Consider the following 25750-nt stretch of genomic DNA (forward strand, 5'->3'; position numbering starts at 1 on the left):
GTTTTTTGCAATATATATTAGGAGAAATAAAACAGAAACCCTTACATCTCTGTAGGCAGGCTTAGTGGGTTCGAGCACTTTAAAGCATTCAAATACATTTTAAAAGGGAACTTACATTTTTTTGCAGTGTGGGCATTTTGCCAGCGTGTTGAACCTTAATTCCATCCACTGTAAAAGAAAAGAAAAAGAGGAAAACATTCTGCCCTGAGAAAATGTTTATTTTGCATCATTTTAAATGTCACCAGGGGGATCACTGCTAAAACAGTTTTGATTCTCAGGCTTCAATCCAATCCACCCATGCTTGCTTCCGTAAATGGGAAGCCCTTTTGACGCCCTGGATGGGGATTTCCATGGAAGAGAATTTCCCATGACTTGCTCCACAGTTAGGAGACTGACATCACACAAGTTCTGTCTGCGTAACAGAATGAAAGCAACTTTTCAGTCCTAGGAATAGCAGCATGACTGGAACACTACAACTACTACAATATCCAGTTTTTATCACTGGGGGGAAGAGGGCAAAACTACTATAAAATATGAGGGGCTATGGCAGCGATTCAAGACAAATGCACAGAACACACACTGCATATAGAATAGCTACAAAAATATATTGAAAACTTAAAGGTATTTATTATACATTTTTTCAGCCGTTTTATTAAAATCAGGCTTATTTCCATTCTACTGAAGGAGATCACCTACTTTGTTTCTATATCTCTTCATCATGTTTTTATCTTTAAGTGTCTTGTTTTCAATTTTACCACTGTTTCATCTTATCTTTCAAAGTCTGTTTTTGTTTATTCTCCTTTACAGACAAACATTTCACAGCCAAATCACAGTCAAACAGAGGGTAATTTCAAAATAATTTACATATCTCATAGCAATTTTCAAAAGTCCATTTATGAACATAAAACCTAGTTTTAAGCATCCAAACAATTTGAAAATTACCCTCTTAGAAGATAATGGAAAATGTATATGGGCTGTTACAAAATTAAGTATGAGCCTAATTTACATCAATTTTCAAAGTGAACTGTATGTATCATAAGTTAGCTTTGGAAATTATCCCATCAAAATTAACCACATACTTTTTCTGCACAGTTTTTTGCCACCGTGCTTTACACAGTGCAGAAAATATGCACATAAGTGCAAACCCCTACCCAAATTCCAGGAATTAGAGGACAGTATACACACACACACGTACGTTTGCTGGCATATCAGATGGATACTTTTAGAACAGAACATTTTTGCAAGCAAATCACTGCCTCAGGCTCATGTAAGTAGAAGCTCCCATATACAACTTCAGACCAACATACACAACCACAGCATTCCCAATACAGACTTAAACACTTGGAAACATGATGGCAGAAAAAGACCATATGGCCTATCTAGTCTGCCCATCTACACCATTGCTCAGTTCTATAATCCCTACCATTCCCTCACGCTCTTTTGAATTCATAGTCCTCATCTCCACCACTTATACACACACATTCACAACTTCCATCACACAGAACATGTACATAGGCTCAGTTATGATGATACATATATTCTTTCCCAAATACACTCTCTGACTCATACAAACATACAAAACCAGTAGCTCTCCTTACAGGAGAGCTACTGAAGCATTGCACAGTGTTTTCTAATCTATGCCACCGCTTCCTTGACCCTATCTCTGAAAATGATTCTCTCCAATGCATGACATGTCAGCGAGTCTTTCCTGGCCCTCACGTCGGAGGTGGAGACCCACAGCCAGGTGAGTTTGTGGGCACCAATCCCCATGGCAGAGACTCTCAATACTGTCTCAAAAACATCAAAGGTATCTGTGACTTGGATTGGCCACTGCTGGAAACAGGATTCTGGGCTTGATGGACCCTTGGACTGACCCAGTATGGCATATCTTATGTAAAGGTCAACCAGATCACATGTTTTTCACACTGTATTTCCTTATCGTCTAAATTACTGGATGTCATTGGGCTGCTTCGGAGGAAACTATTCAGCCACCTCCAGCAGGTCCCACATGTACTAGCCTATAAAGGCATCAAGCATTGCTTGCTGGAAAACCTTTCTCCCACAAGTGCCCAGGATTCTAGAATCCTTCCCCAGGGGCACCAACAAATGAGTCCATAGAATTCCTGGCCCCCTTGAGAGCTGCCTTTATCAAATCCAGGAGCCTTCTGGACAAGATAAAAAAAAACTTATGAATTCTTGTTCACTAGAACCACACAGAGGCAGTTCTCCCACATCCCATCTGCATCTCCTGAAGGATCTCTCAAGTACTAGGAATGCCAGTCTTCTTACGAGGCTCTCTCAATTGGAGAATGTCCACCATTTTGTTACTAGTTTCATCCTCCTCCCAGAAAGGAAAAGTAGCCTAGTGGTTAGAGCAGTGGGCTATGAACCAGGGAAACCAGCATTCAAATCCCACTGTTGCTCTTTGTGACTTTGGGCAAGTCACTTTTCCTAGCGTGTAGCAGATGGACTCAGAACAAATGGGTATAGCGTGCTCGTGCCAGCAGTTGGAGACTGATCTGACGTCAGCACGGGTACATATACCCCGCAGGAAGTGCAGCAATTCAGTAATTTCCGTCTCCAAAGCAGTTTGGAGCTACCTTACGCTCGCTGAGCGTTTTTCCAAATTATCAACTAAATTCTTGCAGAAATCCTACCTCAAGACAAGCCCCCCACTCCTGCGGGATACCCTCTGGTTCCTCCCCCAGTTGAGTTTCCCGAGGTGATTTCCGTGGTCCCTCGGAGGTAAGCGCCTCGGCGCGGCAGGGACCTAGCCCCCGAGTGAGAAGGGCTCGGGCGTGGCTTAGACGCAGCCTCGGTCCCGGTGAGGACTTAGCCCCCGAGCGAGACGAGTTCGGGCGTGGCATAGAGGCAGCGGGGGCAATTCCTCGAGCGTGGCGGTGACGGTACTTACCCTCTCCCCCCACAGCCGGAGACCGCCCGGGTCGCAGCCGGGAAGCGCCGAAGATCAGGTAAGGCGTATATCTTTACTTTACTGGTCTCCGAAGAGCGAGGATTCGCAGGGTCTGCCTACGTGGCAGCCCGCCAAGGAGGTAGCCATCTTGCCTGCCTGCTCGCCGTCACCATCCGCTCTGGTTCGCCGCCTCGAGCACCACGGGGCGACAGGCGCGTATGATAGGCGCACATTGCTATGCGCATTGTAAGCGCATGCTGGTAGGTGCACGTAGCTAGGCGCACGCTGATAAGCATGTTTATAGGCGCTTGTCATAGGCGCACGCTGATAAGCAAGTTTATAGGCGCGCGTTACTAGACGCACGCTGATAAGCAAGTTTATAGGCGCGCGTCATATTTATAGGCGCATGTTACTAGGCGCACGCTGATAAGCAAGTTCATAGGCGCACGTTCCTAGGTGCACGTGGATAGGCGCACATTCCTAGGCGCATATTCCTAGGCGCACGTGGATAGATTCATAGGCGCTCATTTATAGGCGCACATTGATCAGCGCATGTTGATAAGGGATCAGACGCTATGGAGCGTATGAGAGCCCCTGCGGCCGCAGAGCCGGCACCTCCAGAATCAGGCATAAGAGCTCTAGGCCTCTGCTCAGCATGCCACCTCAGAGCCACACAGAGCGAGGAAGCAGACTCCCTATGTGCCCAATGTGAGGAGGCCCTGGGAGTTCCAGGCCAGGGCCGGTCACAGTCCAGTTTGACTGCCAGTTCCTCAGGGAACACCCCGAACCTAGCAGGCCATGGTGAGCAGACAGGGAACCCCACGGACCTGGGGCCCCTGCAACTAAAACCTGCTTCACTTTCCTGGGTGGAATTATTTAAGGGGATTCATGCCTTCGTCAAGATGCAGTCTGATCCCCGACCGGACCCATACGTACCAGATGACCCTGCCCCGGGACCCTCAAGACCTAGGCACGGCCACCCACCACCCGGAAGCCCCACTTATGGGGACTCTGATTACTCTGAGGAAGATGGCGAACCCCCCGAGGAGGGAGAACTTCCCTCGGGGATAGAACCGTATCGAACCATGAGACGCTTCTTTCCTAAAGAGGATCTTCCAGACCTGGTCTCTCAATGCCTGTCGGAGCTGGCTATCCCGGGCCAGGGCACCCCAGGGGAACCTAGGATGAACCCCCTGCTAGAGAGCCTGTGCCAAACGGCTCCCCATTTTCCCCTTCTACAAGCGGCACAACAGTTAATCGATCTGGAGTGGAATGCGCCGGAGGCTTCATTCAAGGGAGTTGGGCTTTGTCTAGCATGTACCCCCTAGACCCTGCAACCAAGGAGCTGCTGGCGTGCCCGATGGTAGACGCCATAGTCAGCGCAATTGTGAAGCGCACCACCATTCCGGTGGAGGGAGGGGCGGCCCTCAAGGATGCACATGACCGGCGCATGGACGCCATTCTGAAACAAGCCTTTGAGGTGGCAGTCATGTCCCTAAGAATTGCGACCTGCTGCACCGTGGTGACGCGCTCCTGCTTATCACAAGCCTGGAACAACACCCAGGGAGAAGAAATGGAATCAGCCCTCTCGTTCCTCACTGACGTGGCCTCCGACCTAGTTCGTACGGCAGCCAAAGGAGTGTCATCCTCAGTGGCAGCCAGAAGACACCTCTGGCTACGAAATTGGTCGGCCGACTCCTCCTCCAAGACGCGCCTTACAAGAATGCCCTTTTAAGGGATCCCTCCTGTTCGGCAGCGACCTCGAGAAATTGGCCAATAAATGGGGCGTATCTCCGTTACCCCGTCTACCCGAAGACAGGTCAAGGAGGACCCAGCGCCCTTTTCCTAGACCATCCAGAGGTAGAAGCTCTCAACGCTTCAATTCTTACAGGGCTCGCTACCAAGCACCTTGTTCTCAGACCAGGAACCAGTCCTTTCGGACCAGGCACCAAGAAGAGGGGAACCGGCTCGGGATCGGGTCCCGGTCGCACCCCACAATGAGAATCAGCCGACCCATCTGGGGGGAGAGGCCATAGGGGGCAGGCTGATCAGGGCAAAGTCGCCGGAGGAGAGCCACCAGGCACCCAACAGAGTTATATCTCTTCTGGAAAGCCTGGGATGGGTAGTCAACCTACACAAGAGTTCCTTACAGCCTTCGCAGTCGCTGGAATACCTAGGTGTCCGATTCGACACCCGGGAAGACAAGATCAGCTTGACCTCCAAAAGGAAATCGAAACTCCGGAATCGCTTGCAGAATCTGCTAAGCACCGCTCGGCCCACAGCTTTGGATTACCTACAGGTCCTCGGCCTAATGGCCTCCACTCTGGAAGTGATACCACGGGCACAGGCCCATATGAGACCATTACAGCGCGTCGTCCTATCTCGGTGGCGCCCACAATTACAGAACTACACCGTGCATCTACTTCTACCGGCCAGAGTATGGAATCAGTTACGGTGGTGGCTGCAGCCCGGCCACATGAGCCGGGGGTCAAGGATGTCCTCCCCAACCTGGACCTTGCTCACTACACATGCCAGCCTCAGCGGCTGGGGAGCCCACTGCGAAGAGCTCACCGCCCAGGGGCGGTGGAACACAGAAGAGTCGGGGAGCCCACTGCGAAGAGCTCACCGCCCAGGGGCGGTGGAACACAGAAGAGTCGGGGTGGAACATCAACCGACTAGAGGCATGGGCACTCAGGTTAGCATGCCTGTGATTTGCCCACAGACTTCGAAACAGAGCAGTCAGAGTGATGTCGGACAACGCCACCACGGTGGCATACATCAACCGACAGGGCGGAACCAGAAGCAGACAGATATCCTTAGAAATAGCCCCCCTGATGGCTTGGGTGGAGGCGAATCTTCAGGACATCTCCGCCGTCCACATCGCTGGGAAGGACAACACCACGGCAGACTTCCTCAGCAGAGAAAGCCTAAACCCGGGGGAATGGCAGCTGTCTCCCACAGCTTTCCAGATGATTGTGAATCAGTGGGGGACTCCGGGCATGGACCTACTAACGGACAGGTCCAATGCTCAAGTACCCAGATACTTCAGTCACAGACGAGATCCTCTCTCCCACGGGATCGACGCTCTAGTACATCCATGGCCTCAGGGGATCCTGCTATATGCTTTTCCTCCATGGCCCCTGCTGGGCGCCATTATACACAAGATTCAGCGGCACAAAGGCCTAGTTCTTCTAGTGGCCCCGGACTGGCCAAGAAGATCCTGGTACGCAGACATGAGAAAACTACTGGCAGGGAATCCACTACCCCTGCCTCCACACAGGGACCTGCTGAGACAAGGTCCCATCCTCCACGAGAATCCAGCTCAATTCTCTCTTACGGTCTGGCAATTGAAAGGGCTCGACTGAAGAAAAGGGGATACTCGGGGCCTGTAATAGACACACTCCTCCGAGCACGCAAGTTCTCCACATCACTAACTTATATAAGGATCTGGAGAGTATTTAAAGCCTGATGCGAAACTCGCAGCACCAATCCGCATGCAGCTAAAATCCCCATCATTCTGGATTTCCTGCAAGATGGACTTCAGAAGGGTCTGTCCCTCAGTTCAATCAAGGTTCAGGTGGCAGCGCTATCCTGCTACGGCCCCAGGAGTGCCGGCAATAGCATTGCCACATACCCAGAAGTTTCACGTTTCCTGAAAGGAGTCAAACACATTCGCCGCCACTGAAGTGGCCGGTGCCCCTGTGGAACCTCAATCTAGTCTTGGAATTCCTAGCGGGACTCGCCTTCAGACCCCTCCAAGGCCTGGCCCTCCGTTTGTTAACCTTGAAGATGGTGTTCTTGCTGGCCGTATGCTCAGCACGCCGCATCTCCGAGCTACAAGCGCTGTCCTGCCGCGATCCGTTTCTCAGAATCACTCCAGGGGCTATCCATCTTCACACTGTTCTTTCCTTCTTACCCAAAGTAGTCTCACACTTCCACCTCAACCAAACCATATCCTTGCCAACCACGGAAGGTTTGAAGTCCGAAGAAGGTCGAAGACTGCGCCATCTCGACATCGGCAGGCTGCTGTTCAGATACCTGGAAATGTCAGAAGCAGTACGAAAGATGGACCACCTGTTCGTCCTTCACAGCGGGAAGACGCAAGGGGAAGCGGCCTCACGAGCAACCATCGCCCGCTGGATCAAAGAAGTTATTAAGGCGGCCTACGTAGAAGCGGGAAAACCACCACCTCTACGGGTCAAGGCTCACTCTACCAGAGCGCAGGAGGCCTCATGGGCAGAAACTAGGATGCTGTCGCCGGCAGAGATATGTAAAGCGGCAACGTGGTCCTCCCTCCATACCTTCTCCAGATTCTACCGTCTGGACGTCCAGGCTAGGGAGGACACAGCATTTGCGAGGGCAATCCTAAACGGACCTCGGGCAGCCTCCCACCCAGTCCTGGAGTAGCTTTTGTACATCCCATTTGTTCTGAGTCCATCTGCTACACGCTAGGAAATGTAGAGATTACTTACCTGATAATCTCGTTTTCCTTAGTGTATGCAGATGGACTCAGCATCCCGCCCGGCTGCCGGTATACATGGGATTTACCGACTCACGGTAAGCCATGTTTTCTTATATAGGGCATCCACCCTACCGGGTGTCGACGCCTTCCAGTTGAGAACACTGACGGTCTCCAGCTACTATCAATCGGTCAGAGTAATCATGTTCCCTTAATCAATCGGTCAGTCACACATATATTCATAAAGCTTTTGCAAGGAATATTACTGAATTGCTGCACTTCCTGCGGGGTATATGTACCCGTGCTGACGTCAGATCCTTCTCCTACTGCTGGCACGAGCACGCTATACCCATTTGTTCTGAGTCCATCTGCATACACTAAGGAAAACGAGATTATCAGGTAAGTAATCTCTACATTACCCGCCGTGGCCTCAGGTACAAACTCAGTGGGAGATACATCAAACTGCAATAGGGCTCTAATACGTGATATTTAGTATGGCACTGTCCAGATTCCCTCCCCTATTACAATTTGCATGCATGAATTTTGCAAATCCATGCAAAGCAACTAATTAACAGGTAATTCTATGTTAATTATTTATTTATTTATTTATTTGTTGAGTTTTATATACAGTCATTCAGTGAAGCCATCACAACGGTTTACAAGATTTAAAAGGTATTCTCTTAACAAATGTGAATTAAGGATATAACAGGATACATATTATAAACGTAAAGTTATTCTTTTTTTATTGTGGCCGATTAAGAAAGTAGTCAGTCACAATAAATTAACATCTCCCAGGTAAATGTTAAATCTATCATTGGAGCCCCGGGATTTTAATGTGGGTCCTAAGGCTCCCGCATTAGATTTAAAGGGCCATGCTTTAAAAAAATGAAATGCCATGGCAAAAAATTAAGTGTAATGGGGGTCAAGGTTGACTCCTGGCTCAACCCAAGGCCGCACAACACCCAGAAGTGAAAAAAAAGATTAAAGTCCACATATGCCAACAGCTCCCCACCCCCCAAACCTGTCATCAATAAAGAAATTGGGCTCCCACTCTCCCTTTCCAAATACATAAAGACTGTCACTACGCCCCAATAGTAACCCAAAATCATTGGGGATATAGTGCCCCAATGATTTTGGGGCACTATATCCCCCAAATGTATGAACCCCCAAATGTATGAACAAAAACATCAGTGGTAGTTAGTAGAACTCCCCACGCCCTCCCCACTGGGGCCTAGGTCCAATCACTGGACCTTGCCCTAATTTGACTGGGACAGGGTCAGGTCTGTGCCAAAATGGCACCGACCAGGCCTAGGGCTAGAGGGCACCCCAAGCCCTATCGTAGGATCCTCTACAATTTTTGGAGGTTTGGGTGTGTAGCAGGGCATTGGGGGGAGTTCCACGAATTACCAATGATTTTTTTTCATACCTTTGGGGATGGGGGGGGCACTATACTCCCAACGATTTTGGGTTACTATTGGGGTGAGGAACTAGAAAATAACCAGAAGGGTTATTTTATTAGGCAGCTCCAAGTATCCATAAACCATCCTCAGATATTTTGTATTGACTCCCGATTATTTGAGCCTTTTGAGGACAAGGATAGTATAGAATTGGTAGCTTGTAATGTCTTTCCAAACTATTGTTATGAAAAATTGAAGAAGATTCAAGTGAAATTTGATTTAGATCAGCACTCTACTGTTGGGGGAGTTAGTTGTAAAAAAGGTGGATTAACTTTGAGAGAGTTGCTTCTACTGAAGCTGCAGCAGCTTTGAGGTCCTCTTTTAGTCCCTTGGATTTGTGCCCTCTTTGGGTTCTGAGTAGTTTAGGGGATGAAATGTTATCATTTCTAACTACATTAGTTAACCGGTCTTTAGAAAAGGGTTTGATGACATCTCAATTCAAGAGAGGTATAGTGCGTCCTATCCTTAAGGGTCCCCGTTTACCCCCCAATGAACCAGCGAGTTATTGTCCCATTACAATTCTCCCTCCCTTAGGTAAGGTAATTGAGAGGCTGGTATTGGCTCAATTAGTGGATTATATTGAGTTTGAATCTTATATAAAATCTGATTAATGTGGAATTAGGAAAGGTCAGGGAACTGAGATGGTTAGTCTCTGTCTTGGACTATGTGTTACGTATGTTATATCAGAGGCAGGATGTGATAATTGTACTACTTGATATATCCTCTGCCTTTGACTCTGTCACACAAAATATTAAATAGACTGTTAGAAGAGGTGAGATTGGGGGTGTAGTTTCCTGTTGGTTTTCTTCTTTTTTTGGAGGACCGTTGTCAACAGGTTTGCACTGATAGCAATAGTTCTTTATGGACCTTGCTGGTGACAGTTGTTCCCCAAGGTTCTTCTCTGTTGCCTATTCTTTTTAATTTATATCTTCTTCCGTTCTGCTGTATGTTACAATATTTGAGTGTATTTTTCATGGCATATGCAGATGCCATGAAAAATAAGATTAAGAGGGATGTAAGTGAGGTCTTTTCCCAAATACAGATTGTACTGAAAAAAAAGTGAAAGACTGGATGCACCAGAACGGTTTAATGTTGGATGTCTCCAAAACTGAGATCCTCTACATCTCTTGGAACACTGTTAATAATGTACCCCCCATAGAGTTTTAGAGGATCAGGCCCTTCCCATTAGATCTAGGTAAATAATTTGGGAGTATTTGTAGACAATGTGTTCTCCTTTTGAGAACAGCTGCTGACAGTTGTGCATGCTAGTTTTTATAAACTTCGGAAATTGCGTCTGTTAAAAGAATGATTTTAGGGTGATACAAAAATTTGTTTTTTCGACCTAGAATTATTGTAATGCACTTTATGTGGGTTTACCATGTTGTCATCTTAGGGCGTTGCAATTAGTATTAAATACTGATGCACAACTGCTGCTGGGGTTCCCTTAAGAAGCCATATCTCTCCAGAGGCACAAGGTGACTACCTGCTGCCTCATGAAGACCCAGAGGCCCACTTAAGAAATCGCCGCTCTGTGACCTGGTTTTTTTGTCTTTTTTCCCTGTCTCTCTTTCTCCCACAGACGACGCATCCGGACCGGAAGAGTCATCAAGCCCCGCCCCCTGACCGACGCTGCTGACGCTGGAAGCTGCGTTGGGAGGGGAGTTAAAAGGAGGCCTGGACCAGAGGCGCCGCGCGCCAAAGGGGGTACAAAGGGGCATGCCCCTTCGTACGCCTAAGGTAAAATCAAAGGAAAAACCCTTGGAAACACGCACCAGAATCAAGACAGGATGGAATCATTAAAAGGATGGGATGAATCAACAGCTCAACTCATAGAAACATGCACCAACAAAGGTAAGTACAGCAACAGGCACAACTATTTACATAAAACAAAAGAAAGCTTCAAATCAATTGATAAAAAAAAATCAACCGGAATAATCTCATTAAAGTAAAGACAACCAAAAATCCAACCACACTAAGCCTAAATGAACTATTAACACTAACTTTCATTCTAGTAAATGCTCAATCTATAACAAAGAAATTCCCAATAATTACAGACTTACTATATAACATTAAACCAAATTTCATAGCTATTACTGAAACATGGCTAAAAAAAATCGGACATTACCATTAAGAACCATATAGCACACAGAAACTATGACATTCTCAATTCCAAGGATAAATAAGCATGGAGGCGGCATAGCTCTAATTATTGAAAAACAATTCAAATGTAAAGTGATTCCAACAACACCCCCTATAAATCATGAAATTGTACTTTGACACCGAACACACTCAAATATGCGTTATCTACTGCCCTCCCAGCCTACTTGACCTAAACATATCCCCATTAATAGAATATTTAACAATAAACCTAAACACATCAAAACCAACCATCATAATGGGAGATTTTAACCTTCACATGAACGTGTTTCCATTATCAAATACATGCCAGACACTAAACGATATGATGGAAGCACTAGGGTTCACTTTAATTACAGATAAACCCACACACAAAGCAGGACACTCACTTGACCTAACATACATCAACAATAACTTCCTTGACCACATCAATTCTAGCTATAATCAAATTCCTTGGTCTGATCACTTTCTAATCCAGTCTGATATCAAATTCAGAAAACCAAAAGAAATACTGAACAATGAACCCCTAGAATTTAAATATCACCCCCCCCCCCCCTTTAACCACGACATATTAAAAAACAAATTAGAAGAAATTCTAATAAACTTTAATCACAAAAACTGTATAGACGCAACAACAGAATGGCTAACAAACACAAGTAAACTGGCAGACAACATTAACCCCACAAGAACTAAGCAAACACATGAGCCCAAACAAAAAAACCCTTGGTTTAACGAAAAAATAAAGGAAATCAAACAAAATCTGAGAAAAAAAGAAAAAAGGTGGAAAAGACAAATCAGCAGAGAATTTAACCAAATTTAGGAAACAACTAGCCTATTACAAAAAAGTAATTCTTGACGCAAAAAAAAACAATTCTTTAGTTCAAAAATTGAAAAATTCTCAAATAACCCAAGAACACTATTCAACATAGTTAATAATCTTACCAATGATAAAGCAGATATGCCCCAAACCCCACAAGAAAACAAATGCAACGACTTAGCACACTATTTCTCAGACAAAATCTCAAACCTTAGAGCTAAGATTCCGATCCTAACTAAACAGGAAATCAAAATGCAAAAAAGAGATGACACAATTCTCCACATTTGATGAGGTATCACAATCCGAAGTAGAATCCATGATAAAAAAAGTTGAACCCTGCTCCACCTACAATTGACACCATTCCCACAACAGATATAAAAAAACTAACCGATATAACCTCCTACACTTTAGCCAAAATAATTAATCTATCACTCACTGAAGGAGTAATGCCAGATTCACTGAAAAATGCAATAATTAAACCAATTCTAAAAAAGAAAAACAGTGACCCAAGCATCTTAAGTAACTATAGACCTGTTTCAAACTTGCCTATGATCGCGAAATTAATTGAAAAGGCAGTACAAAAGCAACTAGCAGAACATCTAGACAACAGTAACATACTCTATCCATCACAACATGGTTTCAGAAAACACTATAGCACCGAAACATTACTAATATCTCTAACTGATAACGTACTACGCGGATTTGATAGCGGAAAACACTACATCTTGATACTACTAGATCTGTCCGCAGCATTCGACACAGTAAACCATAACATACTATTAAAAAGACTGGAAGAAATTGGATTACAAAAGAAAACAATTGAATGGTTCACATCCTATCTTACAAATAGATCTTATCAGGTACAGATAAAAAACACAATATCAGACAAAATCGACCTAAAAACAGGAGTCCCCCAGGGATCAGCACTCTCAGCGACTCTATTTAACATTTACATGCCCCCACTCTGCCAGGGCTGGGTATCACACACTTCATATATGCTGACGACATTCAACTAATTCTACCAGTTGAAGAATCAATTGAGAAAACACTGAATTTTGCAATGTTGTACCTAGACATAATAAAACAACTATTAAACCAAATGGAACCAGTAATTAACATAGAAAAAACGGAATTTATCCACCTTGAATGAAAAAACATTGTAAAAATTCAAAATCCCATCAAACTTAAAAACGATAAATCAGTGGAGCTAACTGATAAGGCTAGAAACCTAGGGGTAATTATAGACACAGAATTCAGCCTTAAGCAACACATATAACTGAAAGTTAGAGAAGGCTACGCCAAATTAATGGTCCTTAGAAGACTTAAACCAACTCAAGAACACTTTCGTACAGTACTTCAAGCACTAATATTTGCTAGCACGGACTATTGTAACACACTGTTCCTAGGATTACCATATACTACTATCAGACCACTGCAAATACTACAGAACTCAGCTGCCAGAATACTTACTGGAAAAGGCAGAAGAGATCATATCACCCAAACACTTGCGGATTTACACTGGCTCCCAATAGAACAAAGAGTGCAATTCAAAACTCTATGCACAATTCATAAACTAATAAATGACGAAAATGCCGACTGGCTAAACACTGCACTATGACTGCATGTCCCTCAAAGAAATCTCAGGTCTGCCAATAAAGCACTACTAACCATACCCTCAGTCAAAAAAGCAAAGTTGACAAGTTAGAGAGAGAGCATTATCTTTGGCAGGACCATTATTATGGAATACATTACCACTCGAGTTAAGGCTAATGAAAGAATTAAAACTCTTCAAAAAAAAGTTTAAAAACCTGGCTCTACAAAAAAGCATTTCACAGTGAGGTCGCTGAATAATCAACAAATACATATAGCTGAAAGTCACCTATAGAAAGCACCATTGATTATTTTATTATTTTTACTCATAATTAAATATTAGTTTGAAACAGTATACACATACATGATTATCCCAATAATCAGATAAATAGTAGCTCCAACCCACTTCTCATGTAGAGTATATTATTGAACTATGTAACCGTATAATATTGGCACCCTTTGGATAACTTAAAAACCAGACATATTTCGTGCCTAGATGTAAACCGTTGTGACGGTACATTACTAAACGACGGTATAGAAAAGCTTTAAATAAATAAATCAGAGAATTACATTTACAGTTTTATCATTGAGTTTTAGGGCTTTGCGGGGTGAGGGCCATGATTACCTAAAGACAGTGGTGTATATGCACAAGTGCAGCAAAGGTGAGACTCCAAGAAACAGGCTTTTTTTTTGTATAGCACGTTTGTGGAATGCTCTCCCGAGAAAATCAGGCAGTTACAGGATTATAGCATCTTTCATAAGCAGGTAAAGGCTCATCTGTTTTGTGAAGCTTTTGGATACGTTTTCATGGAGCTTTGTCTGTTTTTATGATGTTTTTTGTTTTATTGTGTATGTTGATGATATAAACCACTTGGAACAGTGGTCTAATAATTGGGCGGGTTATAAACTGTTATAAACAGATAAACTGTCAATTTCTCCCTGAGGACTAGCATCGGCACCAGTGTCTGTGCCAGGCTGTTAGGCAGCTGCATGGATTCCAGCAGCGGTTGGACATCTGTCTGTATCGACATCAGTGCACTTGAGGCAGAGGCACCAGTGATCCAAAAGGCCTTGTCCAAGGCCTGCTGGATTCTCCTGTCCAGCTGCTACTCAAAGATTGCCAATGCCAACCCAGGAGGGGAGGCCAGTCTTCATGAGAAACCAGAGGTACCAGGACCCTTGGATATTGTTACAATTCCCAGGAATGCTTAGAGAATGAGCTCTTCTCTCTGCAGGAACACTTTGGGAGCTTCACAGCCAGAATTCCCCTGTTCCAAGCAATGTCCACAACTGGAGACATATCAATACTTCATCACCGTCACTCGATGCCTGGCATTGGAACATTTTGGAGCCGAAGATGGTGAACTCTTGGCCTTCTTTGGATAGGAAATCCAGATGATGGTCTGCTCTGCAGTTCTTCTCAATGTCAAAGAAGCTTGATGCACCACCTGCATTCAGTGCAGCTTCTGGTTCCCTTGATGTTGATGGGTTGGACTCATGGTGCCAAAGTGCTTCTCCATGGGCTCTATGCAGTTCTGGCTTCCTCTAGGTGTCATTATAACACATCAACGCTGCCCTAGGGCACCATGCGATGCCTCTCGCATAGGTCACATCTATCAAGGAGTCCATGATAGACATGACCCTGTGTCATAGGGGGCATTTTTTGAAGTCATTGACAGTTTTTCCAAAAACTGGACAAAAAAACAAGGAAGCAAAATCAAATTTGATTACTGCCAGTGGGCAATGCACCGACCAGGAGCGACAATGTAATGGAAATTTAGAAAAAAAATGAACGAGAAACCTATCTAGGGACATTAAGGAAGGAGAAAAAGACTACAGGGCCTCATAACAAACTATTCCTGTCTGATTTTTCACAGAAAAAACTCCAAAACAAGTAGAATAAAAAGTTCATAAGAAGGGACTGAGTAGCCTCTGCATGGATGTGCAGCATAATGCCAGCCTGCACATGCCCAATAGAACACAAAGCTCTAGGAAAATAGATACAAAAGTTCTGGGCCAGATTTCTCGGCTGATGTCATCCACTTGTTAAGGCTGCCATCCTGCTTGTTCTCAGAGAAACGAACTGATAGGAAAGAAAAGAGGTGCTGGTAGGAAAACAAAATCTTAGATAGTCATGTACATTGGCAGAGTATCTAACAAAATCATCTACTTAGAAGCTGCCATGGTGGAAAAGGACACTAATGTGGTTCTAGTCATTGAGTCACAGATTGGTGAAAATCAGTGCTGGAAAGTGATCATATCAAAATATACTCTCTTCAGACAGAACAGGAGCAATGTGGAATAGTAGCCTTAAATGTTGGGGATAAAATAAAGCCACTGAGATACAAAGATTTAGGACTCATGATTGCAGGGTTCCGGAAGAAGGCTGGTGCCTAGACCCTGGCTGAGGCCTGTCACTGCAAAGATTACACTAATTTAAGGTTCATGGTTCCAAAAGAGTTGGAGGAAGTTGCCAGGTTAAGAAAAATAAAGTATTAAATAAATGGAAGAGAGCTGATACAATAAAATATTTCATGTTTGTTTATGCAGATTAAAACATATACATTACACCTACACCAACTATTAATCCCCAAGACTCCCTACTTCTTTTAGCATGTCAATGGTATTTCCTTTGCATGGGATTTTAAATCTTTTGCAAGGATGATAAAAGCTTCACACGATTCTTTTGGATCCAGGTTTACTAAGCTTTTTTTTTCCTTCATAGACTAAGATTGGGAGAAAAGCCCTAACAAATCAGGACCTTGGTCACTTGCTGTTTCTCAATTTTTAGCCTTCCAAGGAATTAATTAATTTTATTTCCCCTGGCCCATCTTAGCTCAGAGGTTTTGCAAAGCATTATTATAAACAGGAAGAATCAATGTACATGAAAGATTCCACTTTATATCAGTTTATTTATTTTATTTATTTGAATTTCTATACCGATATTAGTGGGGACATCATATCGGTTTACATCAACAAAACATAAAGCTTGGAAATTACATAAAACAGGGTGGTGGGGATGGAGAAATAGGAACTGTGAGAACGCAGATTAGAAGTACATAGGAAACAGGCTACTCAGAAAAAGAGTGCCACAACAGTTCAAAATAAGCATAATATTTGTGAAAACAAAGAGAACTTTGTACAAAGGTTCATGGTGAGATTGCGGGGGGGGGGGGGGGGGGGATAAGTTGATTTCAAGGGGTATCAGTGTTGGAGTCTAAGGCAATATTTTGGTAGCCAATGTTTTAATACAGACTGATTACTTACCAGAAATGTATTTCCACAGTGCCCACACACTACTCTGGTACCTTCTGCCTGAACTGGAAGGGCAGGCTGGGCTGGCTGTTCTTCTGGAATCAGCATCACTGGGCCAAGATTAATAATCCGTCTACTATGGGGAGTAAGAGAATATATTTTAATCCATTATGCGCCTCAGATGATGATTTAGGGGCTTGGAGGGGAAAAGGACTTTGTGTGGCTATGCATCCAGTACATTCCAGGGGCACAAGGGAATGGCGTAAAATTGTGAATATAATTTATAGCTTCCATGCATAGGAAAGTTTTGCTCAAGAATTTCATGCAAGGAGTCAAAAAAGGAAAGGCACCTCAGTTTAGAAACAAATTAAACTGCAACTGATATTTTGTTTAATTTTAAGTATAAATGAAGCCATGGTTCCTCTCAGATCTTAAGAAAAGCTGGCAGCCTTTCATTACACTGTAAGAGAAGAGCACTGAAGGAGCCTGGATGAAATCATGGCATGAAAGTTCAAATTCATTTTCTCAATGACTTATAACTCTAGTGGGGTAAGACTCAGGAATGTCAGAAAATATTTTTTTCACAGAAAGGGTGGTGGATGACTGGACTGCTGTCCCACAGGAGGTGGTGAACAGAAAAATAATATTGGAATTCAAATGTGGTGGGATAAATGGAAAGAGATCAATATTCAGCGCCACTTAGTTATGTTTTGACTTAGCTGGCTAAATGGCACTCTCTGAATATTTGGCTGTGATCAGAGGTTGCCACTTAGCCTGCTTACTGTTTATCTGGCTAAACAGCTGGATAAGTGATGTGTGTGACAGAGACATTCTGTGGCGGAGCTACTTAGCTGGCTAAATGCCAGTATTCAGCCTTATCCAGCTTAATTAGCTGGGTAAGTATAGGACAGCTATTTGGCTGTCCTATGGCTAGCTGTATAAACTTATCTGGCTAATGATAGCAGAGCATATTCAGTTGGCATGGCTGTATCGCTAAATATCGACCAGCTTAGCCAGATAAATTTATCCTGCTAACTCATTCAGCCAGAGAGCGGCTGTGTATTGGCCTTAGAGGATCCCTAGTACAAGAGGATGGAAATGAAGTACTGGAGTAACCTGTATAGAGCAGCAGCTTCAATCCTATGCAAGGCGGTGAGAGATTAACTTGCACAGAGTGACAATTACAACCCTAAACAACTTACTGGGCAGACTGGATTTGCCATTTTGGTCTTTATCTTCCATCATTTGCTATGAAATGTTACTATGTGGTGCAGTAGCAAAGAAGCCACCAAGTCGTTAGCAGCTCAGCAGAAATTGGGTAAGCAGGATGACCAACTATGCTGATTCCATTTGTGATCTTTGCTGCTGCATCAGGTTATAAATAAAACAAGTCTAACAAAGTGAAGAGCAGAGTCTACTATGGTTTGCATTGGATCAGCACTGGTCCAGCAAAGGAAGCAATGGTTTTCCCCACTGGTGGCATGCTGAAGGCATTAGCCTACCCCTAACAAGAAGCAAGATAAAATTAGTAATATTCATTTCTATTCCCCTGTCGATCACCAGAATGTTCTAAGGTATTTCTGCAGGCTGTCAGGAAGGAAGCCTAAGGGAGCCAGACAGTGGCAATTAAGCGAGGAGTGGGAAAGAGGAACAGAGGAAAGCTAAGGAGACAAAACAGGGGAGAAGAGTTACAATGGGAAAAGATGGAAGAAAGAGGCACCAATGGTGGGCAGTGATAAAAAAACTACAAAAAGCTTGTCTAAATTCAACCCTAATCATCAGCAATGTATAGGTTTTCACTGTACCAATTCCAATAGTGTTTCTCTAAATGCTATTAAGATGTGATTGCTTAATAAGGAGCTTGTGTTGCATTTAAAAGTTTATTCTGTAGCAATAACTGGTTCGTATTCCACTGTTCTCCTCAAACAGACAAGTAACAGGAGAAAAAAAAAGTTTGCTAAACAAAAAAAACTATTTCACTAAGCTGAAAAATACACAGGTGCTCACAGTGCTTTTGCTGTTTCTCCTTCTGAATGTATAATATACCCACCTACCCCACTTGAAAATGTTCTTAGATGGAAGACAGATTTTTCTGCAGTGTTGTTTAGTTTCATAAAATGGTTCTTAAAATGCTTAATATGGATTGTGTTACTTACCTTTCCTAACTAGTATGCAAAGCAAGATATAATTCAGGTACAAAAGGTAGGTCCCTGTCTCAGAGGGCTTATAGTCTAGGGGCCTCATTTACTAAGCATTTTTCCCCATAAGACACAAAATTGTAGGCCGGTTGGGGGGTGCAGGGATCTGTCTGTTAGGACACTGCCAGTTGTCCTCCCAGCTTCCTTGTGATCATAAGTCAGGTAAAAGACAATGTGTATGCTCCTCTGAAATAGACTTTTATTTATCAGATTTGGCAAGACATAGCATTTAGAAAATAATAATAATTCCTATCTTTAACATCCTGGCTACTAAGCACCAGTTTTCTCTAAAGAAAATTCTGTACAATGGGTGGTAACAAAACATGCCGTAAACCTTAGCGTGCTTTGATATGAAGACTTGTGGCTAACTTACTTACCTTTGATTCCAATGTTCAGGCGGTTCACCTCCGAAGCAGGTTCTGGCTGGAGTGCTGGAGAGCATGGGCAGGGGAGAGGCTTACTTCCTGGACTGGCTGGCAGGGCTGGTTCTCACCCTTCGGGCTAGGGAGATCTGGCCGGCTTCAGACCCTCCTTTTGCTTCCAGGGAAACCTTGGCATAGGTTCTCGCGCTCAGGGTTTTCTCCCCGGTTTTGCATTCAGGATTTGGGACTCCTCTTCCTCTGGGGGTCCGTGCCGGACCTCACTGCTCCCTTTTTTGGCTTCCGGGTCGCTCTGCCAGGAGGTTCTTTTCTTTTCTGGAACCAAACCCACTTTTCTTTCCGGAACTGAACTTCTCTTTTTGGAACTGCACTCCTTTAAGTCTCCTGACCCCCCTCCCCCCATCTTATACTTCTCCACTGATAAATATGCAAAAGCTCATGCATACCCTCGCGGTGGGTGGAGGGTCTCTTGCCTCATTGCAGGTCTTTTCTCCCTTTTATTTTTTATGGGGGGGGAGGGTGCTTCCACATTGGCAGGTCCCTTCCCCCCCCCCCCCCCCAAGTTCTTTGGGGAAGAAACTGTCAGGTGGTCATACCAAGCTGTGTCAGAGTGTCAACATTGTCTCAGGTTGCTCTTTTTTTGAATGTCCCTGACATCTACTTAAGATCTTAAGTAGTACTGTCTCTCTGTATGGCTTCTTTATTTGCACAGGAACAGCAAATAAGAACATCTGATAAGACCTCCAATACTGCCTGAAACAAGGCCTCTAATACTGCTTGGAACAAAGTCTTTAGTTTCCACTGATGCAAGGCAGTTTAAAGTTCACCTGGGTAAAAGTCGTTCTCCTATAGCAGATTCTGGACCTGTCAGCATTTATCCTATGCATGGCTATTAAAATTCATAACCAGTGCATCATTGGTAAACAGGAGATATCACCCTATAGAATGGGAGAAAAGCCTGAGTAAATCAGGCCTTAAATTAGTACCTGAGGTAAAGTAGGATGAAGTGACATACCTAAGATCAGTTTTTAGTTGATTTAACCTTTAGCTTTGAACTCAAATAACTGCAACTTCTAGAGCTGCATATGTAAAACTATTACTGGGTCATTTTTAGATTTACATGACCTAAAACCGTTCATGTGGGTATTAATTTTTGAGTAACTTGAACTATTGCGACGTCCTATACTAGGGGTTACCAAAAACATTACAGTATAGGTCACAAACAGGACAAAATGCCAATGTGCAGGCTTTACTTGGTAAAAATATTACTCCTGGGGGAATTCTGCGCACAAAAACTTAAAATTATACAAAATTCTGCAAATTATATTAGTCAAAATAACACAATTTACATGAATCTAAGTAATTACATTTTAAATTAATACAGAAAAATTATTTCATAGAGATGCAGAATTTTAAATATTTTGAGCATAATTTCCCCCTCTCACCTCCCATGCTCTCTCTCTCTCACACACACACACATTCACTCTTACCGGGGCCTTCATCTTCGCTGCAAGCGGAGCGTGGCACGAGGGGGCCTTCATCTTCGCCGCAAGCAGAGCGCCAGGGCCTTCATCTTCGCACACTCCGTTCGCAGCATGCTGGGGTCTCCTCTGCCATTTTCTGGCAGAATTTGGCAATTCTGTGCAGGGGGGAATTCTGTGCTCCGCAGTAGCGCAGAATTCCCCCAAGACTAAAATTAAAAAAAAAAAAAAAAGAGCAACCCCACTATGAAAGCAACTGCACTAGCCACCTATGATTAATTGTGCTAAATTTAAAACCCTTCACTGATTTTCAAGGGACCACCAGGGCTGGATTTAGGAATAGGCACTTGCCTAGGGCAACAAATTCTGAAGGCACCCAAAAACTGGGACTCCCTGGCCCCCGACCTTCTGCTTAAGAGTGTCATACTGTTAAATTTGGCCCTGGGGACCACTTAAGATGATGATCTTGCCAGCTTCCTGAGGCCATCACAAAAGGACTGATTAATTACTCCTCTGTCGCGAATGAGGCTAGTTAGAACTAGATATAGAGCATTTTCTGAAATCGCTCTTTACTTGTGAAACGATTTTCAGAATTTATAAATCAGGAGATGGATTATCTTTTGGTCTGATGCCATCTGAAAACATGGCTTTTTATTGTTAAATGATAGCATGATTTTATCTACTTATGTATTATGCCATTTTTATGTTCATTAACTCTTTTTATCTACCTAATGTGCTTTATGTGACCAGGAACATTTGGTTATGTTCATGGAATAGCCCCTAAGCATTACCTTACATTTTTGCTTGTTTTCACTAATTAAAGATACTTTTCAAGGTTGGTTTTAATTATATTTTGTGATATTGTTAATTTGTTTTATAATTTACTGTTATTGTAAACCACATAAATATGTTGATAGATGGTCTATAATTGTATAAGTAAATGTATGTTGGAAATTTGTTTTGGAATAGTGGATTATAAATATATCAGACTACAAAAAACAGCAGGAAAAGTGGGATTTGAACCTTGGCTTCCCTGGATCTCAGCCCCACTTCTCTAGCCACTAGGTTACTCTCCTTCTTGCTGTCTGGGAGTTCTGGATTCCAATTTCTGCTCAGTTTTTGAAAAGAAATCACCTACAGTTTGGGTAACTGCTTGCACTGTACATTTACAGTCTTTTCTTTAGTACATACTGTTGTTTCTAGCTCTGCAGCAGAAATTTTCTAAGTATACAGTCCCTCCCATCCACTCACCCTTCTTCCTCTTATATAGTAAACGACCCATCATTGATTAGGGATGGGAATTTCAGGTGTGCCTGCCCCGTTATGAAAAACAGTCCCTAATATTTCGGGTATAACTGATATACTGTAGGTGAAGGGAATAATATAAGCAATGCCTGTGGGTCTGCGGTATTCAGACAAACTTTGTGAAAGCTTCGATGTTGCCCCATCTGTGCCACTATCAGACTCCAGGGCCTGGACATCCCTGGGAAAGATTTGATCACCTTCCTCAGTCAATCAGTCATCAGCGAGTAGACCCAAGTGGAAAGGATAGATTCCAGCATCTACCAAGAATCTTTTTTGTAGAGAGATCGCTGGGCCAGCCTCAAGCCTACAGGGGATGTGGTATCCTCCGACACTAGGTGAAGGAATGTTCAACAAAGATCTGCAGAAACTAGATGAAACAAAGGACTGCAAAGAAGTTACTATGTGTAGCTTCTGTGGCAGCAGTAGACAAATGTACAGGCCCTGTCCATAAAAGGAAAAATGATATGTTCATACTGCATCGCAAACCAGAATAATGGATGTGGGAACCTTGCCCTATGGGCCCATCCCTTTACTTTCAGAAATGGAGCTGTTCCCACATCTTGGAAAGAAGGCAAATACACCATAGTAACAAACCTAAATATGTCCGCAAAGAAGCATATACAAGAAATTTCAAAAGGACCAGCTAGTGACTAGAGGAACTGCCAAGAATCAAGAAAAGGAAAGCAGATGTCAGTGAGGACCATCTACTCAAGAAATCAGGAGGCATACAAGAGGAATCTCTAAACCATCTGACAACTGAGACAGAAACCACTAAGATGACCATCACAACAGCAGATGACTCCCTGGAAGCAGCAATGATGAAGAAAAGGTTACTAGCTGATCAATTACTGGCATCTCCAAACCCATCCACGACACCCTAAGACAAGGAGTTTGTTCACTAGATGGCTGCTGCCAACTCCACCCATGTTCCCCACATCACCACAGATGCTGAAGGAGAGAGTATGGAAGCCATGAAGTTGCCAGCAAATAGATCCAAAATGAACATTTAAGTCAAAAGGAGTAGTAACTAGTATAGTCGTCTTATTTATTTATTTAAATATTTTATATGCCGTCATTCATGTCAAGATCACAACTGTTTACAAAATAACATTAGATTAAGTCAAAATTAAAACATAAAATACAAATTTATTAAAATATAGCAAATACAATAAAAATATCAACTACTACATCATGATTAAAAAATCATTACATTTTATCCTTCATGCTTCTAATCCAAGATTATCTCTCATCATTCGTAGTTCAATACATATCTCACTCTCTCACCTTTAAATAGGATCATATGCAATTTTTAAACAGCCATGTTTTTAGCTCACATTTAAATCTTTCTGACTGTTATCATATGCAACATTTCAGGTAGTGAGTTCCAGAGCTTAGGTCCAGCTATGGAAAACACACGATCTCTTACTTGCGTAAAATATGCACTCATTACTGTTGGAACAACTAAAAGCCCTTTATTTTGAGACAGTATTACTCATAGAGGAGTATATCGATGTAAAGCAATGAAAACCAATATCACTTAAGTGAATAATTTTGAATATTACAGTTAATACTTTATAGTAAACAAGCCGTTAAGCCCGTTAAAACGGGCTACATTACATTTTGTTTTCAGTCCATTTTCTAACACAGCACCCTTCTACACTTTTTCTCCCTCTCTCCCCCTTCCCCTCGTTCACTCCTCCCCTTTCCTCCACAGTCTTACTCACCCTCTGTCTCCCACTGCCTTCTTCCCCTCACTCTCACCTCCCTCCCCTTCCCTCAGTCACTCCCACCTCTCTCCCCTTCCCTCAGTCACTCCCCACCCTCTCAGCCCTCCTCCACTCCCTTTTTCTCTGCTCCACAACTTCTTACCCTTCCACTTACTCACATCCCTGTCTCTCACCTCTCCCTCATTCTCCCTCTCCCCCTTCCACTTACTCACATCCCTGTCTCTCACCTCTCCCTCATTCTCCCTCTCCCCTCACTCTTCCCCACCCCCTACCTCCCTCCCACACACTCACCCACACCTCCCTCCCTCCCTCACTCAGTCCCTCCCTCCCTCTCTCTCACTCAGTCCCTCCCTCCCAGTCCCTCCCCCCCCCTCTCTCACTCAGTCCCTCCCTCCCAGTCCCTCCCCCTCATTCAGTCCCTCCCTCCCAGTCCCTCCCTCCCTCTCAGTCCCTCCCTCTCCCTCTCTCCTCCCTCCCTCGCTACTGGCCGCTGCCGCCGCCCGCCGCCACCATGTTTTTTTTTTCCTTACGCTGCCTAAGACCTACGTGCTCGCCCGCACATGCGCAGTAGAGCTGCTCTCTACTGCGCATTTGCGGCACGTCGGTCAACCTTCATTTATTAGGTTGATTCTAAATTACACTGGTAACCACTGCAATGAGATAAATGAGGGTGTGATATGATCAAATTTCTTAGTTCCTACTAACAGTCTAGCTGAGGCATTTTGTAATAATTGCAAAGGTTTTAATATATTTTCAGGAAGATCAAGTAGTAAAGAGTTACAACAGTCTTATAGGGTCATTCAGCAAAATGAGTTATGGCATTATCGTATGCATTAATGCGTTATTGCGTGCATTAACAGCACTATTGCACGGTGTGAATGCAAATTTTTGGAAGGGGCGGGATTAGGGAGAGGTTTGGCCAGGATTAATTAAAATGAGGGGCAATATCACATCATGCCATAGCATAACGCATGCTATCACATGGTTTTAACGCCGGAAATAACTACACCTTTTTTCCTGGCGTTAAGCTGTGCGATACGCACGAAACGGCCAAAACGCAATTCGCGATACATTTTGCAAATTGCATTTCAGGCATTTCTGGGCTTGAGAGGGAGGAGTGGAGTAGAGAGGAGAGACGAGAGACAGCAAGCATCTAGCGAGGCCTTCACAGAATTCAACTATTTATGACTATAGGAGGGCCAGCTAATAGCTCGAGGTGAGGTGTTGATGCTGGTTTAGATTTTAGGGGCCAGTTTTACATGCAGAAATGTAGGAACAGCACAGTACACTTCAGTGAAGATTTGAAGTCATTTGGAGTGAGGAAAGTCTCACAAAGATGACATTTCTACTATGTTATCTCACCCTAGCTTGTTGGTACCCTGGAGTCCATCAAGCTAGGGCGAGAGAACAAAGTAGAAATCTCATTTTTGTGAGACTTTCCTCACTCCAAATGACTTCAAATCTTCACCGATGTGTACTGTGCTGTTCTTACGTCTCACTCTGTATGTAAAACTGGCCCCTAAACCACTACCAAAACCTCACCTCGAGCTATTAGCTGGCCTTCCTATAGAGATATAAATAGTTGACTATTATGAGGGTCTTATAAATAGGCTTGCGCTCTCAGTCTCTCTGCACTTCGTGAGCTGCGAAATAGAAGTATCGGAGGGCGTAAAAACTTTACCGCACCAACTCTAAAAATTACCCTAAACACGCACCATGGGCATTATGCATGCAATACTATAGCATTTTGATGAAGCTAGGGGTTAGTTTGAAAAAAATGAGAGTCTGCAATATGATGCGAAAATCCTCAAAGGACAATCGAGGTTTCAAACGATGAAATATGCGCAATTTAGCATAACCTAAATTAACTAGTTTACTAATATGCTTTTTCATGATGACATCTTCATCTAATTGTGCATACCAAGATTGCGTACTTGATCATAAAGAGTAACTTTAAACATACCCAAATCGAAAGCCAGTGGTTTAGCCATAGAAAGATTTCTACTTAACCAAATAATTTCAGTCTTGTTA

The 25750-nt window shown here is 43.6% G+C and overlaps 1 protein-coding gene across 16 annotated transcripts in view; it reads right to left on the reverse strand.

Annotated features, from left to right (window-relative positions):
• PIP4P2 (phosphatidylinositol-4,5-bisphosphate 4-phosphatase 2) overlaps positions 1-25750 on the reverse strand; it is a 569842-nt gene that overhangs the window by 465283 nt on the left and 78809 nt on the right. For all 16 annotated transcript variants that reach the window (XR_003854872.1, XM_029591643.1, XM_029591647.1 and 13 more), the window contains exons 4-5: positions 16641-16764; positions 116-168 (exon numbers count right to left, since the gene is read on the reverse strand). Coding sequence is in view for 15 of the 16 variants with exons in the window: in XM_029591643.1 (XP_029447503.1) it covers positions 116-168; positions 16641-16764 (177 nt within the window). In the remaining variant the exon portion in view is untranslated. The remainder of the gene's footprint in view (positions 1-115; positions 169-16640; positions 16765-25750) is intronic.

The sequence above is a fragment of the Rhinatrema bivittatum genome, chromosome 2, assembly GCF_901001135.1.
Source record: "Rhinatrema bivittatum chromosome 2, aRhiBiv1.1, whole genome shotgun sequence".
Lineage (NCBI taxonomy): Eukaryota > Metazoa > Chordata > Amphibia > Gymnophiona > Rhinatrematidae > Rhinatrema > Rhinatrema bivittatum.